This window comes from Artibeus jamaicensis, unplaced genomic scaffold (assembly GCF_021234435.1).
Source record: "Artibeus jamaicensis isolate MK-2021 breed Jamaican fruit bat unplaced genomic scaffold, CSHL_Jam_final contig_465, whole genome shotgun sequence".
NCBI lineage: Eukaryota > Metazoa > Chordata > Mammalia > Chiroptera > Phyllostomidae > Artibeus > Artibeus jamaicensis.
Window position 1 is genome coordinate 21,524,647 of NW_026521843.1, and position 15,960 is coordinate 21,540,606.

The 15,960-nt window shown below is 45.5% G+C and overlaps 1 protein-coding gene across 4 annotated transcripts in view; it reads left to right on the forward strand.

The window, feature by feature from the left end:
* The window catches only part of VIT (vitrin), a 99,263-nt gene extending 83,947 nt beyond the window's left edge, over positions 1-15,316 (forward strand). For all 4 annotated transcript variants that reach the window (XM_037165419.2, XM_053667167.1, XM_053667168.1 and 1 more), the window contains 4 exons: positions 4,241-4,344; positions 7,709-7,935; positions 9,559-10,072; positions 13,086-15,316. In XM_037165419.2, coding sequence (XP_037021314.2) covers positions 4,241-4,344; positions 7,709-7,935; positions 9,559-10,072; positions 13,086-13,264 — 1,024 coding nt within the window. In that variant the 3' untranslated portion in view covers positions 13,265-15,316. The remainder of the gene's footprint in view (positions 1-4,240; positions 4,345-7,708; positions 7,936-9,558; positions 10,073-13,085) is intronic.
* Positions 15,317-15,960: the final 644 nt, after the last annotated feature.

The window sequence follows — 15,960 nt, forward strand, 5'->3', positions numbered from 1 at the left end:
AGGTGGTCAAAGGCTGAAATTTCCAGCTGCAAAATGAATACATCCCAGGGAGGTAATGTGGAGCACAGTGACTACAGTTAACAATACTGTAATATATACTTACAAGTTGCTAAGAGACCTTAAAAGTTTTCATCACAAGAAAAAAATTGTAACTGTGTAGTGATGGATGTTAGCTACACTTATTCTGGTAATCATTTCACAATATATACATGAATCAAATCATTATGTTATGATATGTTAAAACTAATGCAATGCTATGTATCAATTATATCTCAATTATAAAAACTAAACAAATAAAATGGCCCCTAGAGTAGTGCTGAAATGCAGGCTAGGGTTCTCACTAGGAGAAGGTTGTGACATGCTTATGGGGAAAACACGAGTGTTAGAGAAGTTTCCTTTAAACATGAGTTAGAGGGTTGTTGGTCATGAGTTCAAAGTTAAGGAATCAGTGATTCGATACACTTAGAAAAAGAGGAAATTCACTGATCTGTGTGTGAGTCTGCTCTGGAAAGTGCTAAAGTAACATCTATAGTACATGTTGAGGTTATGAAAAAGTGGCTGAACTTATAATTTCATGAAGTGATAGCTGATTAAAAAGAAAGAAAACATAGTGGATAATACTGTGAGGCTGAAAGCCAAACATACTTATGTTAGCATTACCCAGCATCAGGAAAATGTTAAACACATTTCAGCTAGTGTTTTATTATACAGAAGTATTGCACATCATTAATTATTTGTAAGAAACACATATTAAATTAGGTTTCTTCAGACAGAAATATATATAAATCAAGTTTACGTATTGACCTACCGATGCAAATGTTGTAACCAGAGGCCCACAGGAACCTAACCCTGTATTTCTCCTAGGAGCAATGGCTCAGCACTTGCTAATTTGATGTTGCCAGTGACTTTATAGAACACAACTATCACACATAACAGAGACCCCATCATTTACGTAGTGTAGCAAACAGGCAAGCCATCAACAATTGCTCTACAAAGTGATCAACATTAAGGCAGTGCCCACACAGGGTCCTGGGGGGGACACCATGGCTGTGACAAGGATAACAGGTTCAACATTTAAATACCTTTTCTTTGTGAAAGAACTTGTTTTTTTAATTATTTTTTTGCTTTTTAAATTATTTATTTATGAGCAACACTTAATTTACGATTAGCTATGACTTCTTCACCATCAACAGACATACCTGGGAAATCTTAAAGTAAGGAAATCTAGACAACAAATAATTTTCAAATGTAATTAAAGTTTTATGAGTTAAAGTTTTTACAAGTAATGAAATATAGTGTTATTTGGTAGACAATTACATATATCTTATGGTAAATATCAATTTTGCCTTTTCTTATTTTGTAGCCAATATTATTTTTTTTTTCAATTTTTTTCTTTGGGGCTCTGAAAAAGTTCTTTTTTTTTTGTCACTAAGGAAAGATCCAGGCTTTATGGACCCTAAAACTTAGGCAATTTGGGGGTTTATTTAACAAAACATAAAATTACAAATACAAAGTTGGGCCCTTTAGAAGAGGTATCGGTATTATTCTGGTTAATCTGCCTCTGCTCAGCTTTGCTGGATAAAGCACCCTATGCAGAAGCCGCGCGGGGTACAGGCATACCAGGTAAGAACACTGTAACTGTAGTTCAGGAAAGAGTTAAGATGCAAGTTCAAACTTGAGAATAGAAAGGAGAGGAGAGATACAAGAGATATTCAAAAGGCCCATCTGACAGGACAGAGCCCTTGATGAAGATGTCAGAAAATGTCAAGAAGGCTCAGATGATTTAACGAGTCAGAAGAGGGAATCCAGAAGGGAACAAGGGTGGTTGGGTAGAGCACGTCTGGGAGGTGAATGACTTCAGTCTTGGAAATATCAAACCTGGGGTGCTTATGGACCACCCCCAGGTGCCACAGGGTGCATTCCAGATGGTAATGTATGGAAGTCATTGTATGTACATTTGGGGTTCGAGAGAAAGGACAGACCAATGTGCATGGGACAGCTGCTGGCAGATGAATGGTTGCTGAAGTTGATGGGATCTCCCAAGGAACAGATTAATTACAGAGGCATGCATGATGGAGACAGCACCCTGGGGAACACAAGCTTTTGAGGGGAGAGACAGATGGAAGAAGAAAGAAATATTCGTTTCTCCAAAACTTTGAAGTGTATCTGTAGGTGCCACATACTGTGCACACTGTCAAGGGCTAGAGAAAGCTGAATCAGGCACAGAAGTTGTCACCTGGGGATGGGGGTTGGGGCAACAGGTTGCTGCAGCTTAGAAGGTGGGTGATTGTGTTTTCCAGACTAAGGAACTGATGAACAAAAGCACAAAGCAAGAAAATCAGTGAAATAGTGAGTAGCTCATTTGAGTAGAATGTAGTAAGAGACAGAACAGAATACACATATAGGTGGGAATTAAGTTATGGGTGAGTTTAAAAGCTGAAATAATGAAGTTTAACAATAGGAGCCTCTGATAAGTTTCAAGCAGAGGAATTATATGGTCAGAGCTGAATGTGATGATGGGTTCTCTAGTAGATATGCACACAACTCGCATTGCAGAGATCAACACAGAGGCTCTTATAGAACCAGCAAGAAGTACAGGGACCGAGGGTCACCAGAGAAATACAGAGGAGGGAATAAAAGTCAGTGATCGGATATAGAGGAATTTACAGGACTTGACTGACAAGTACTGATAGGTTCCATGAGTAGGAAAGACGGAGTCCATGTTTTGATCCTCAAAGCCTGGGAGGCAAGTAAAGCTTTTACTGAAATTGATGTGCAGGGACGAAAACCTGAGAGCTTGGTGCCCAGAGGGAAAGAGACAAAGAGACATCACTGTGCTTCCTCCTCCCTATGACCTGCATGTGGGCTGTATTACAGCAGCCGCAGTTCACAAGGCTTCACACTGTGGGTCAATGGTGAATTCAAGTCAGTTACATGCCCATATTTATCCATTTTAGTTTTCTTTGCTATTGTTTTTTAATCTTAAACTAGAACTTGGTTTTCATCTGGTAGCATTTTACCAGATGAAAATGGTAAGTGGATGAAAAGTGGATTTTGCCCAACATCCACTTCAGTTGAGCTTGTTTTCAGCCTTCGTCTTCCCTGAAGGTGGCTGCTTTGGTTTTGTCTAAGAACCAGTCTGTCTTGCCGTATTTATTAATACAATGGAAGACCAAGGGGCATCTTTAGAATTCTCCTCTGACATAGATGACCTTGAGATAGCTAGGAAAGTCAGCAAATAGGGACAGCGCAAGGGAAGGAGGGAGGAAGGCAGAGAATGTCTCCTACCAGGTCCTTAGGACTGGATCCTTGGTGACCACACTGCCAGGTCCTCTGAAAGACTCGCCAGTTCCACTGTAGGCACCTTCGATGTCCAATCTGGAGCTGCCTAAAGCTGCTTCTTCCTGGATCCTGCACATCTGGATTTACTGCACATCTGCACTTCACCCTGGGTGTGGACACACACCTGGCAGCACCCCCATCCCACCCTGCATGCCTCCCACCTGCTCATAAAAGTTCCTTCCCGCCCACTGCTCCACGGCCCCCAGCCTGTTCCCACGGCCTCCCCAGGGGTTCTCCTTCCTCGAGGATCATCATTCTGTTTCTCCACTTAATTCACTCCAGCTGTTCTCCAGCTCATTTTCATCAGGCTTCAACAGAATAGATGTTGATCTTCTGGGTGAGATTTGAATATGCTCACCCAGTCACAGGAACTACAACATGGGAAAGTTGAAGGGATGTCTTTTGCTTGACATCGCAGTTACAATGCAGGGGTAGCCTGGGGTAACCCAGGGGTAACCCAGGGAGTGGCTAACGGCTGGGCTGAGGTTGTCTTTCTGGACAGAAGGGTTCAGAGCAGTCTGAGGACATCCTTACATCTGCAAAATCCCACCTGACAACAGTCCGGCTCTTTAGCCGTATGACTGTTATTACCTTTGTTTTTACCTAGATGAAGAAACTGAAGCACAGAGAAGTCAAATGACTACTCAAGGTCACACAGCTAAGAAATGACAGAAGTAGAACCCACCCCTTCTGAAGTCTGAAAAAGCTCACTTTCTTCTGTACACACTGGGGAGGAGCCCAGTCCCCCCTTCTCACCATTTCCTCTGTCCACAGTGGGGCATTTTTACTGAGGCAGCTTCCGTTCGACGTGTATATAGAAGAATCAACTATGATTTCTGCTTTTCTCCAAAGGTAATAACTGTCTACCTAATTTTTATTTCTTGTTCTGACTCTTCAGAGACAACCCTGCTACCCAATTTAACCTCAAAACTCACATGAATTCCCAAGATCTGAAGACAGCCATAGAGAAAATTACCCAGAGAGGAGGGCTGTCTAATGTAGGTATGTGACCTGGATTCATTCTATCTTGCTATCTCAGTTCTCATTCACCATGAATGTCTTCTAGCATTATAAATAAAAAGATGAAATAATAATAACAATTCTTCAAGGAATGATTCACACAGTATCTGTGCCTTTTCCCAAGCATTACCATGGATTTAGGGGCAAGAATTTGTATCACACACGTGTTGGAGTGTCCCAGTGTGCCTGGTTCTTCGGGACAAGCAGGACTGCTATTGGGACTGCTTCCTTACTGGATCATCAGGCACACGCTATTTACCATTAAACTTCATAACCAGTTCCACACAGGAAGCTAAAGTTGGGAATCTTGTTCTAATCTGTTTCTGTTCAGTGATGACTGTGCCAAGAGAGACCTGCTCCTTGTGTTCACCTGTGAATTCTGAGCCGTGGGAGAGGGGGAATACCAGGAGTCTAAGTTCTGGTTCTCAGCAGGGCAGGTCCAGAAACTCCATTTTATTAAGCTCACCCAGCGGTGGCTCAGTGTTAGGAAACCACTTCACACTAACCAAGCTTATGGGCTGCTAAAAAGCACATGCCAATGTGTTGATTTCTAAATGGTGGTCTCACTTTGGGGGCCCAGGGAGGGCTGATTGTCCACTTCCCGGGGAACGTGGTCTTACCATCAAAGTCCAAGGAAATGAAGAAGTGAGCCACAGTTACTTAGAATGGGAAGCGCACAGGGAAACGAACTCTAACTTCCAAAGATGGCTACTAAAAGCTTCCTGCAGACCTAGGGCTCCGAGGGCCTGCCTCTCCCGAGACCAGGAAATCACTTTCTCAATTCCGCCACCATGGTCTCTTCTAGAATCTGCTTCAACCAGGAAGCTTCTTCACATGAAGAAGCTTCTGAGACAGCTGCCAGCTCCAAAACCATGCCTTGCCTGCTCCATTCACACCCGCAAAACCAAAGTTCTGCCCCTTACCACATTAACACCTACAAAGCTAGGGGCCAAACATAGACACCTCCGCTAACACTGCCCCAGAGAAGTCAAATACTCTTCAGATCCTTGTCAGAAGAAATAGCACAATCAAAAGTATACTCTCTGCCTCAGTTTCACCTTCTAAATCTCACATAGGTACGTCAATTCTCGAAGCCAATACAAATCTGGAGCTGTGGCTGGAGTCTCTAAAAAATGCAGTTTTCAGATTTTGAGCCTCTGTTTTTGAGACATACTGGAAGGCGGATGAAATGTCTGTTGAGCACTCACTGACCATGGTCCCCAAATTTAAGATTGGGTAAGGTCAAGGTGATCTTCTTATGACTCCCTGTGCTCTGCCTACAAGCACCCAACACTAACCCAGAGGCCCTTGGGCTTTGAGGGAAATTATGCTTTAGTTATGAAAGCAGTTCTCAGCAACCAAGCTTTGCCCTTAGCAGCTGTGTTCTCTGCTATCAACTCACATGGAGTCTCCAAGACATTTCTCCAGCAACCAGTTGATCCCTTCATTTGACAGGTAAAAATATACTAGCCAGATGGGCCAGGATGCTGGCCAAAACCAAAGAGGCATTGTGTGTAATGACATCAATCCTAAAGCCTTAGGAAGGCAGTTCTTAGCTTTTGTTTGGATTGAGAACCCCTCTGAGAATCACCTGAAAGCTATGACTTTTTTGGGTCATTTTGGGTATGACTCTACCCAAATATGAAAGGGGACCCAAGAAAAACTGAAATTATCTTCTGGAGGGCAGGCCCCTTGTAGTACAGATTTCGCCCACTAGGTGAGTGTGCTAGGAACCCATCTGTGCACCAGCTGGTGTTGTGAGAGGCTGTGTTCAGCTTCAGTGAATATTTTTTGAAGACTCTTTCAAAGCATTTGCCCATTTCAAGGCGGGTGATTTACAAACGCACCTGACCATGCCAGGCTGAGTGTTCAGCAGTTTGACCAAAACCAGCATGCCCCCATGCTCCACCCTCCCTATTCACCCGATCTCACCCTGAGTGACATTTGTTATTTCCCTGGATGAAAATAATCCTCAAAGGGAAATGTTTTGCCAACGTGGAAGTGGTGAAACAAAAAAATGGCAGAAGCACTAAAAGGCATCGAAATTAATGAATTCAAAAACTGTTTTGAGCAGTGGAAAAACCATCTCCATAGGCATATTGCATCAAATGGAGAGCATGTTGAAGGCTACTGAAGTTTAAATACATAAGAATAAATATACAATTATTTTATAAATAAATTCTGTTTTTTAGGTCCCCCTTATAATACTTATACACAGAAAACACTGTATAATTCCCGGGGATTTCGGGATACACACCCCCACTGGCCCACCCTGGGGGTCCACAGAACCTCGTCTGAGGACCCTGCCTTGCTATATGCAGCTGTGCTGACTTCAGGATGACCGGCCATCCCAGTTTGCCCAGGAGCATATGGGCCTTTCAGTCCTGAAACTGGGAGAGTCCTGGCGAACTGGGACAGTTGGTTACCCTACTTGACTCCAAAAATTTCCTGAGGCTCTTTTTAAAAAATATTTCATTTATTTATTCTTAGAGAGAGGAGAAGGGAAGAGAGATCATTGATGTCAGAAATATTGATTGGCTGCCTCTTGTATGTGCCCTGAAAGGGGCCTCCCCACCTCAGACTAAACCCGCAACCCAGGCTCGTGCCCTGACCGGGAGTCAAACCTTTTTGGAGGCTTTCTTATACCTCAGGACAATCACTCTCTAATGGGGCAGTTCGTCGTCATGGAAATCTAGGTTCAGAGACAGGGAGTGACCTACTTAGGGCCACACAGCCAGTGGGTGACAAACAACCAGGGCAAAAACACAACCACCTCAGCTCTTAGTGGGTGTAGCACTTCCCTGACAAGCCACACTTGTGCCCCTGAAGTGGCACTGGACAAAAGGTACCCCTGACCCCGGAATACAGGCCTCCACACCCAGCAGTTCCTAGATGACCGGGCACACCCCAAGCTGCAGGAGGCCAAGCAGAGGCTCCTGTCACGCAGGTCAACACCCCCACCTCATGTTCTCAAAAAAAATATGGGGCCAGTTTAGGGGCTGGGTGGGGTTCCAGCACCTAGGCAAAGAAGGGACTTTTTTCTTCCCATGAAAGTCTTTCTTACCTGCCTACCGGTCCCTGATTTTTTTTTTAATATGAGACAATTAGAAATTAAAGACTTAAAGTGAAACCAGGAAGGCAAATGAATAGTGGTGGTGGTTGCACAACACTGGGATGTACATAAACCACTGAACTGTCCGCCTGAAAACAGTGAACGTGGTAAACAAAGCCACAAATAAGGGAGGGAATGAGAGTGTTAATACGGATCTCTTTATGCTGCTGCAGTCTATTCCTATAATTATAATCTGCATAATCACTCCAAGCATGAATTTTCTTTTTTTCCCAGGCCGGGCCATCTCCTTTGTGACCAAGAACTTCTTTTCCAAAGCCAATGGAAACAGAGGTGGTGCTCCCAACGTGGCCGTGGTGATGGTGGATGGCTGGCCCACAGACAAGGTAGAGGAGGCCTCGAGGCTTGCGAGAGAGTCAGGAATCAACATTTTCTTCATCACCATTGAAGGTGCCGTGGAAAATGAAAAACAATACGTGACGGAGCCCAACTTTGCAAACAAGGTATGTACCTGCCCAGAGACCCACCGGTTTTAAGGATTCCCTGCGAGGCTGGAACAGCCATCAAGGCTGGTTTTTGTTCCTTCAGATGGGTGTTCTGATCAACTTCTAGGCAGGAGGGCCTCCGGTGAGGGACTAGTACTTCTGGAACCTGGAATTACCCTCTCAAAGCAAAACCCCTCAGGCAAACTAGTCAACTAAGGCCACACTAGCGCCTTTGGAAGATCAGTGTCCCCTGGGTCTCACAAAGGCTTTCCCAGGCTCCTCCAGCAGTGTATGGGACCGACCAGGCAGCGCAGCAAACCTTTACACAAGCCTGCACACGGGCACCACACACTAGCTCGAGCAAGCGCGTGCATGCATGCACACTGCAAATTAACCAATTTGATAAACAAGCAGAGGGTGGTACTGAGCCGGGTCAGGGAGATCACGTTTTCGAACGCTGCCCTTGTCATCTGCCGCGACTGCCACACACAGGCCCTATCTGCAGCCACTGGCCTCCTGTCTGCGTCCAGCACCACCTCCCTCTCCTGCCAGGCCTCAACTCGGACTCGTGGGGGGAACCCCTCTCTCCCCCCATTACCTGGAATTCAGCTCGGACTCAACCCTCACCTCAAATGTCACCTAGTCCATGGAAAAGTTCTGGGAACTGCATTTAGGTTTTTATAAAACCAATTAAAAACATTTCCTAGGGCACTTTTAAGTCATTTCTTGTTTTAAAATAAATTTTTAATTATACGAGTTCATCTGGCGACATCGGGTCTGTGCTTCCTCTATGACCCTTGGAGAGGGAGCGGCAAGGAGAAGGCTCCACTTTGGGAACACCGGCCCGGTCACTTTCAGGAGCACACAACCGGGTGGCTTGATGCCGACTTGCAGCTGCGTTATGTTTTTTCTGGAACAAGCTTGGGCACAAGTAAATAGTTTTTTGCCTGGAGGCAGGGTTGTCGGGTAGACAGTGATGGGGTTTTAAAGGCAGAGAGACTTATGCTCCAGTCTCAGGGACTCAGGGATGTGGCTTCCCAGGTGGCCCTCCTCGGCTTGTCCCCTCCTTTCAGAGGGGTTATAATTCCAATTGGTAGGAGGGCGTGGGGGTGTCCCGAGAGAATCTCTCCAAGGGCACGGACTGCAATACCTGACACATAGGGGACCCTTCTCACAGGTGCAGGGCTGCTCTGGAGACATTTCTTGAGCTATTTCTCCCGTGTGTCTTGTTTTCCAAATCAGATCAAAAGCATGAGTTAATCCTCCCACGCACTGGTGGCCACCGGTGCCAATCTCATGGCTGGTTGCCAGCACAAACGAGCTGACACCTCTGCAGAGGCAGACACAGGAAGCTGAAACCAGAGTTCACACCTCCATTTGGTTTGCTTAACAGATGGCTGTCCTCTAAACAGAGAACTGGCTGGGGCGGTGGGAACGAATTCAGAGGTAACATGAGGGGTTTATGTCCCAGCAAGTGACAAACTGGGTGAACAGAGACAAAGAAAAAGCTTTAGGAGGACTAACTAGTATAGAAATAGAGCCTGTCTGCTTCTGGCCCTGCCCTGGTGGCCGAGGGTAATTGTGACTGACTGGGTATTTGAACCTGTGACCTGGCAGGTGTCCCTCTGCTCTGTCTTCCAGGCTGTGTGCAGAACAAATGGCTTCTACTCACTCAGTGTGCAGAGCTGGTTCAGTCTCCACAAGACAGTGCAGCCCCTGGTGAAGCGGGTCTGTGACACCGAGCGGCTGGCCTGCAGCAAGACCTGCTTCAACTCGGCCGACCTCGGCTTTGTCATTGACGGCTCCAGCAGCGTGGGGACGGGCAACTTCCGCACGGTTCTCCAGTTTGTGGCCAACCTCAGCAAAGAGTTTGAGATTTCAGAGACAGACACGCGCATCGGGGCCGTGCAGTACACCTACGAGCAGCGGCTTGAGTTTGGGTTTGACACGTACAGCACCAAGCCTGACGTCCTCAATGCCATCAAGACGATGGGCTACTGGAGTGGTGGCACCAGCACGGGAGCCGCCATCAACTTCGCCCTGGAACAACTCTTCAAGAAATCCAAGCCCAACAAGAGGAAGTTAATGATCCTCATCACTGATGGGAGGTCCTACGATGACATCCGAATACCAGCCATGGCTGCCCATCACAAGGGTAAGCTGGTCTCACTGACCAGTCTGGTGCGGAGCATCCCCTTGGTGGGCCAGTGGGATGAAGAAGGGGCTGTGTTTTTATGTGTTGCTTTTGTCTACCGCTTCATAGAATGTTCGAAACCCTAAGGAGAGTATGGGGGTGCAGTTAAACACCACTCGCCCCTCTGCACAATGAGGAAGGAGTAAGGCAGGGCACACAGAGGCAGCTCCGGAGCCATGGCAAACCCCAGGCATCACCCCCTCCTTTACATCCTATACCCCAAGTCACTGCACAGGAAGGTGTGACTCATGAAAAGGAATTTGGCTCGCTACTTTAACTGTTATTGAAGATACCAAATTGTGTCAGAATTTTGAAGAAAATGAATGTTTTAAAAGAAAAGTACTATTTTTGTAAGCAACTGCTAACCAGGTGTTGGGGGTTGAGGGGAGACCACAAAGAAATTTCCATTCAAAATATTCAAAGAGATATTTCCATATAAAAATTTGTATGAGGGCCACAGAAAGTTGAAAGCCATGAAAAATGAACTAAGTTATTTCCGTAAATGTTTAGAAAATTGGTCACATTTTAATGCCTCTTTCATAGAATCTATGTATAGTCACCATTTTGAAAAGGATCATAAAATGTCATAAAAGTACAAACAACCTAAAGAAAGCCAAAACACCAGTGACAGTAACAATGGTGCTGCTAATGCAGGTCCAGCTATAGCCTGACTCCAGGGGGTCGGTGAACAGCAAAGGCCCAGAGAGAAGGACTAGTAAACAGGGCTCACTCCTTGCAGAGGTTTCTTTCATTTACTTTCTTCTTCTTAATTTGTGTTTGTCTGCAGCATTTTCAGTCTTCTTTAAAGCTGCTTTTAATCTTTCCAGAAACAAGGAGGGGTAAAAACAAACAAGCCTTAAAGCTTCTGGAAACAGTTCTTACTTCTGGAAACCCAAGTAATCAGACACCAGGTCTGGGCAGAGTCCCCCCATGCTTGCCCCTACGGAGCGCACTCGGAATGGCAGGACTGTGGATTGCCCATGTGCCAGCAGTCACAGTGTCCCTTGGGCTCATGTCAGCAGAGTGAAGATAGTTTAAGGCTCAGAGACAACCCCTCCCAAAGTTCCAAAGTGAGCAGGCAGAGCGAAGGGGGCAGCTCCTGACTACACGTCCAGGGCTCTCCTGCGTTCTCCAAGCTCCTGTCCCCCTCATGCTCAGCTCCACTCTCACTTGGTTTTCTCCATGTGCCTCCCTTGGGCCTCATCCAGAGGGTGGCCTCGGCCATCCCCTGGTTGGAAGCGCACACTGAGGGAGATGTCCCAGGAGCTACGAGGGCTGTTGTGTTCTAGGCAGCTCTGAAGCACTAGGACCAATGGATACAACTGACAGGCAGGCAATGGACACTGTGTCTCTGGGGGCATCCAAGCCAAGGCTGTGTGAGCATCTCTCATTAGGTGCCAGTTCACAGCTCTCTACAACAAGGGTGGGCTCAAGGACCTGACCAGCTACATTTCTAATACTGTTTGTGTGTCTTTATTTGGGGGCAGGGCAGCCTTTTCTTCTTTGAGCAGAAGTGAGGGCTTCATCAGTCTAAGCCAGACCCATCCTGCAGCAAAGCTGGTCCTCTGCCACTTGCCAGCATTTTGAAGCCCAAAGCTGGATGTGCCAATGTAGACAATACTCAGACAAGACACTGGAGAAGTAAAAAAAGAGGCTGAGAGCTTAACTGCAGTTTAATGAGCCACAGTGGAAAAGAGCTTAGACCAAAACCACATGAGGTGTGGATGGCTCTTTAATCAGCTGAACAGGACACCCAGGAGACTCTGGAGATAGTGGCACTGTGGGCAGCTGGGGGAGCAAGGCCTGGGCAGAAAGGCTGTACCCAGGCTCTGCCCCCTCTTTCACGAGCATCTTGCTCACCCAAATCTGGCCAGCCTGGAGAAAAGGAACAAACGGCCTTCCCCCGAACAACCCTTCCCCCCCCCCCTTCCTACAAAAGAAAACAATCTTCTCTGACTCCGTGTTCTGCTCCAGCTCCAACCTGCCTCCTCCTTACAGCCACACTTCTGGAAGGATTAGTTATCTGTGCTGTCCCTGTAGTTTCATTCCTTTTCCACTCTCAACTCACAGCAGTTCATTTGGTTTCTTTGGCATCTACTCCCCTGAAACTACTCTCTCCAGGCGACCAATATCTTGTTTTCCTGTTGTCTAAATCCAATAAGCACGCTTCCGTTTCCACCCTACATGACCTCCCTGCAGCATTCAACACCGTTGGCCATTCCCTTATCTAGAAACCCTTCTTCTGGCAGTGATGGAGCAGATGCGATGTTCCTGCACTGGGAATGAGCTCGGAGTCTATGGCTTATAAAGTCACCCTCAAGCAAGCCTAGAGTGATTCAGTGCCATTTTAGTTAAAAAGATCTTGAACTGACTCTTTGATGCATTTAAGACTCTGAAATTTTGTTTGGCTCTACATGCATGTCAAGCAGGGTACCATGTGGTATGATCTGCATGGCATGAAAAGTTTCACCTGCCCCAAAATATCCCCTCTGTAACTCATGGACATGAAATTCTGATCTCATCTGTTTTGTGCCCTCAAAAGATTATAAACTCCTATGAGATAGCAACTATACCAACTGTGTTACTGTTGGCATCTAGCAGACGTTCGTGCTTTGGGGCACATGCTTTTTTCTTTTTAAAAATATTTTATTTATTTATTTTTACAGAGAGGGGAAAGGAGAGAGAAAGAAAGGAAGACACACATTAATGTGTGGTTCCCTCTCACGAGCCCCCCACTGGGGACCTGGTCTGCAACCCAGGCATGTGCCCTAACTGGGAATCAAACCAGCAACCCTTTGGTTTGCAGGCCAGTGCTCAATCCACTGAGCCATATTAGCCAGGGCTGGGGCACATTTCTGATTTCAGATTTGGTTACATTCAAATACAATAGCCAGCAGAGCAACGGGAAGGCAAGGATTCATTAGCAGTACTTTTTCTTGGGCCCATTTGCTTCATTGAAATTTTGTCCTCACAGGCGTGATCACCTATGCAATTGGCATTGCCTGGGCTGCACAGGACGAGCTAGAAGTCATCGCCACTCACCCTGCCAAGGACCACGCCTTCTTCGTGGATGAATTTGACAACCTGTACAAATTGGTCCCCACAGTCATCCAGAACATTTGCACAGAGTTCAACTCACGGCCTCGGAACTGAATTCTGAGCAGGCAAAGGCTGCTTTTCTGCTGACTCTGGGACAACCCCAGTGCTTCCCGGGCACACATGGGCCAGCAAGGCACGCAGGGCTTGAGAAACTGTGTTGTTATGGTTCTTCACCAGCGTGGGTTTTTCGTACTTCAAAACTTGGAGCTAGAGAGATGATCATACATTTGTAGAGTGAGCCAAAATGATGCATCCTTTTGAGGGTGCTGAGGGTTTCCATTTTGACAACTGTTTTCAAAATAACTATTCAGAATAGAGTACAGCACTTATGACAGGCTTAACTGAAGCTTTTGTGAGGTTTTTTAAAAAAAATTTACTACTCATGAGAACTCTGTAACCCTCCACAAGTTTCATGTTTGTCATGACAATACAGGAGCTGCTTAATTAAATGTGGACTCCACGTGATCATTCTGTGTCGTGGGTAGTGGTCACAGTATTTGTCCCAGGGCCACCCTCTGCTCTTCTCCTTCCCCAGAGAACTTGCTGTGCACTCACTCCTGGCACACAGTGCCGACTCACCCACAGGGTGCAGGGCCACTGAGTTCCCACAGCTTCTAGCTTTGGGACCCTTTGGGGAATAGCCCTGGAGAACCAAGCCGAATTGGCTTAAACGCAGTGCATTAAGCTGGTGTGGACACTCTCAGCCCACGCTGCATATGAGAATCACTTGGAGTCTAAAATGCTGGTTCCCGGTCCCCACCCAACACCAGTGAAATCTGACTCTCTGGGAATGGAGCCTGAACACTGGTGTGTTTGCCCTGCTCTCTGGTGAAGCCGAAATGCTGCCAGAACAGGGGACCACAGAGCCACCGCTGAGCAGTCAGTGTCACAGCTACTCCTGAGACAGCCCCTATTTGTGCCTGCTCTTCTTGGTTCCATTCAACTTAGCATTTGTCCTGGATTTTTTCATTTGTTAACTAGATATTATTATTAATGACAGCTAGATATTAGCTAGATGTTATTATTAATAACTAGAATTATTCTTAAAATAAGTTGGGATAGGTTCGGGTGAACTCTGTTTTGGTTGAACTCCTGTCCTGGGGTAGGACTGTTTGGCTTCCGGGTTCTGCCAAGCAAAATGATACATCCTTTTGATACATCCTGAACTCATGGGTCAGGATGTAAAATCTCGTGCAACCAGGAACCGAAGAACCACAAACAGAGATGACATCTGAGAAGTTATGTTTTGTAAAATGTGTGTGGAAAAATGCTAGTCTGAATGGAGGCAAAAAGAAAGTACCCATGTAAATACCTGTAATAAAAGAGTTACATAAAAAATTTTAAATTAAATTTATCATCCATTTAGTAGAATTTGCATAAAGCTTATCAAATATCTCAGTACCTGGAGAGCAGTATATTGTCAATTTACAATGGGGGTTACAGAGAAGAATCAATTAAAGGTGTCAGCAATTTCAAGTTTATTAACCACAAATTTAACTTTAAAGGTGATGGTAAACAAATATGTTCAAAAACTTCAGAATATAAAACTATTTTCAGAAAGGAAATTCTTTGTAAAGACACCAGTGACACACTACTAGTGACCAATTCAGCTAAGAAACTCATTAAGTACTTAGAGGAATTACTCTGCCTATATTTTTAAATGTGTAGATAATCAACATAAAGGAGTTTTTTCAATGTCACTTCAATGTACATACACAGGTAAGTTAATTTTTTTAAGAAAAAATTTCTTCTAGAAAATAGTTTGGAATATAATTATTTTATAGGGGCCTTAGTATAAAAACCATTTTGTCATCAGTAAGTAAATATTTCCAAAAATAATGTACTTTTAACTATTCTGGTATCCTCTTTCATTCACAAAACTGTCCCAGTTTGGGAAATAAATTATATAGTCACCCTTAGTTATAGAAACTATAAAATTTTGTTCTGGCTGGTGTGACTCAGTATATTGAGTGCCAGCCTGGAAACCAAAAGGTTGCCAGTTCGATTCCCAGTCAGGGCATGTACCTGGGTTGAGGGCTGGTTTCCCAATTGCGGGTATGTGACATGAGAGGCAACCAGCTGCACATTGATACTTCCCTCTTTTGTTTCCCCTCCCTTCCTTTCTCTTATAAATAAATAAATAAATTTAATAAGTAAATAAATTTTAAAAATCTTTTTTAAAAAAGAAATGATAATTCTGAAGATAAATGGAACCTCCTCAAATGGACCCATTCTCTCTATGTCATCAATAAATGTTTGCATGTGGAGGAAAGCAGCATCAGAAATGAGGTGGGCAGATGCTCAGAGGCTATGGTGTCATCGGAACTGTGTATAGAGATGTTCAAGTCCCCAAAGATGGTGACAGGAGTCAGGATAGAGAGAGAAATAGGGAGCCAAGCTCTGTACGCTCAGCGGAGGAGAGAAGGTGACCATGAGGCGGGGAGAGGGCTGCGACGACAGGGATGGATGACAGGGCTGAGGCTGGACCTTCGAGAGAGCGGGTGCTTTGAGGGAGGAAGAAAGGGCTCTGGGAAGAGCAATGGGGACAAAGAGCAGACCTGTCCCCATTCCAGGCCTGAAATCCGTGGGTGAGAGAGCACAAGCAGACTCTACCCAGGAAGTGGCAGAAGACAACCAGGCTTCAGGTAAGTTGGGGCAAGAAAGGGTTGAGGTTTCTGGGAGCTCGCTAACAACAGAGAGCAGCTCCCCACGACACGATGGGAAATCTGGGGTGGGAGTGGGGCTGGGTC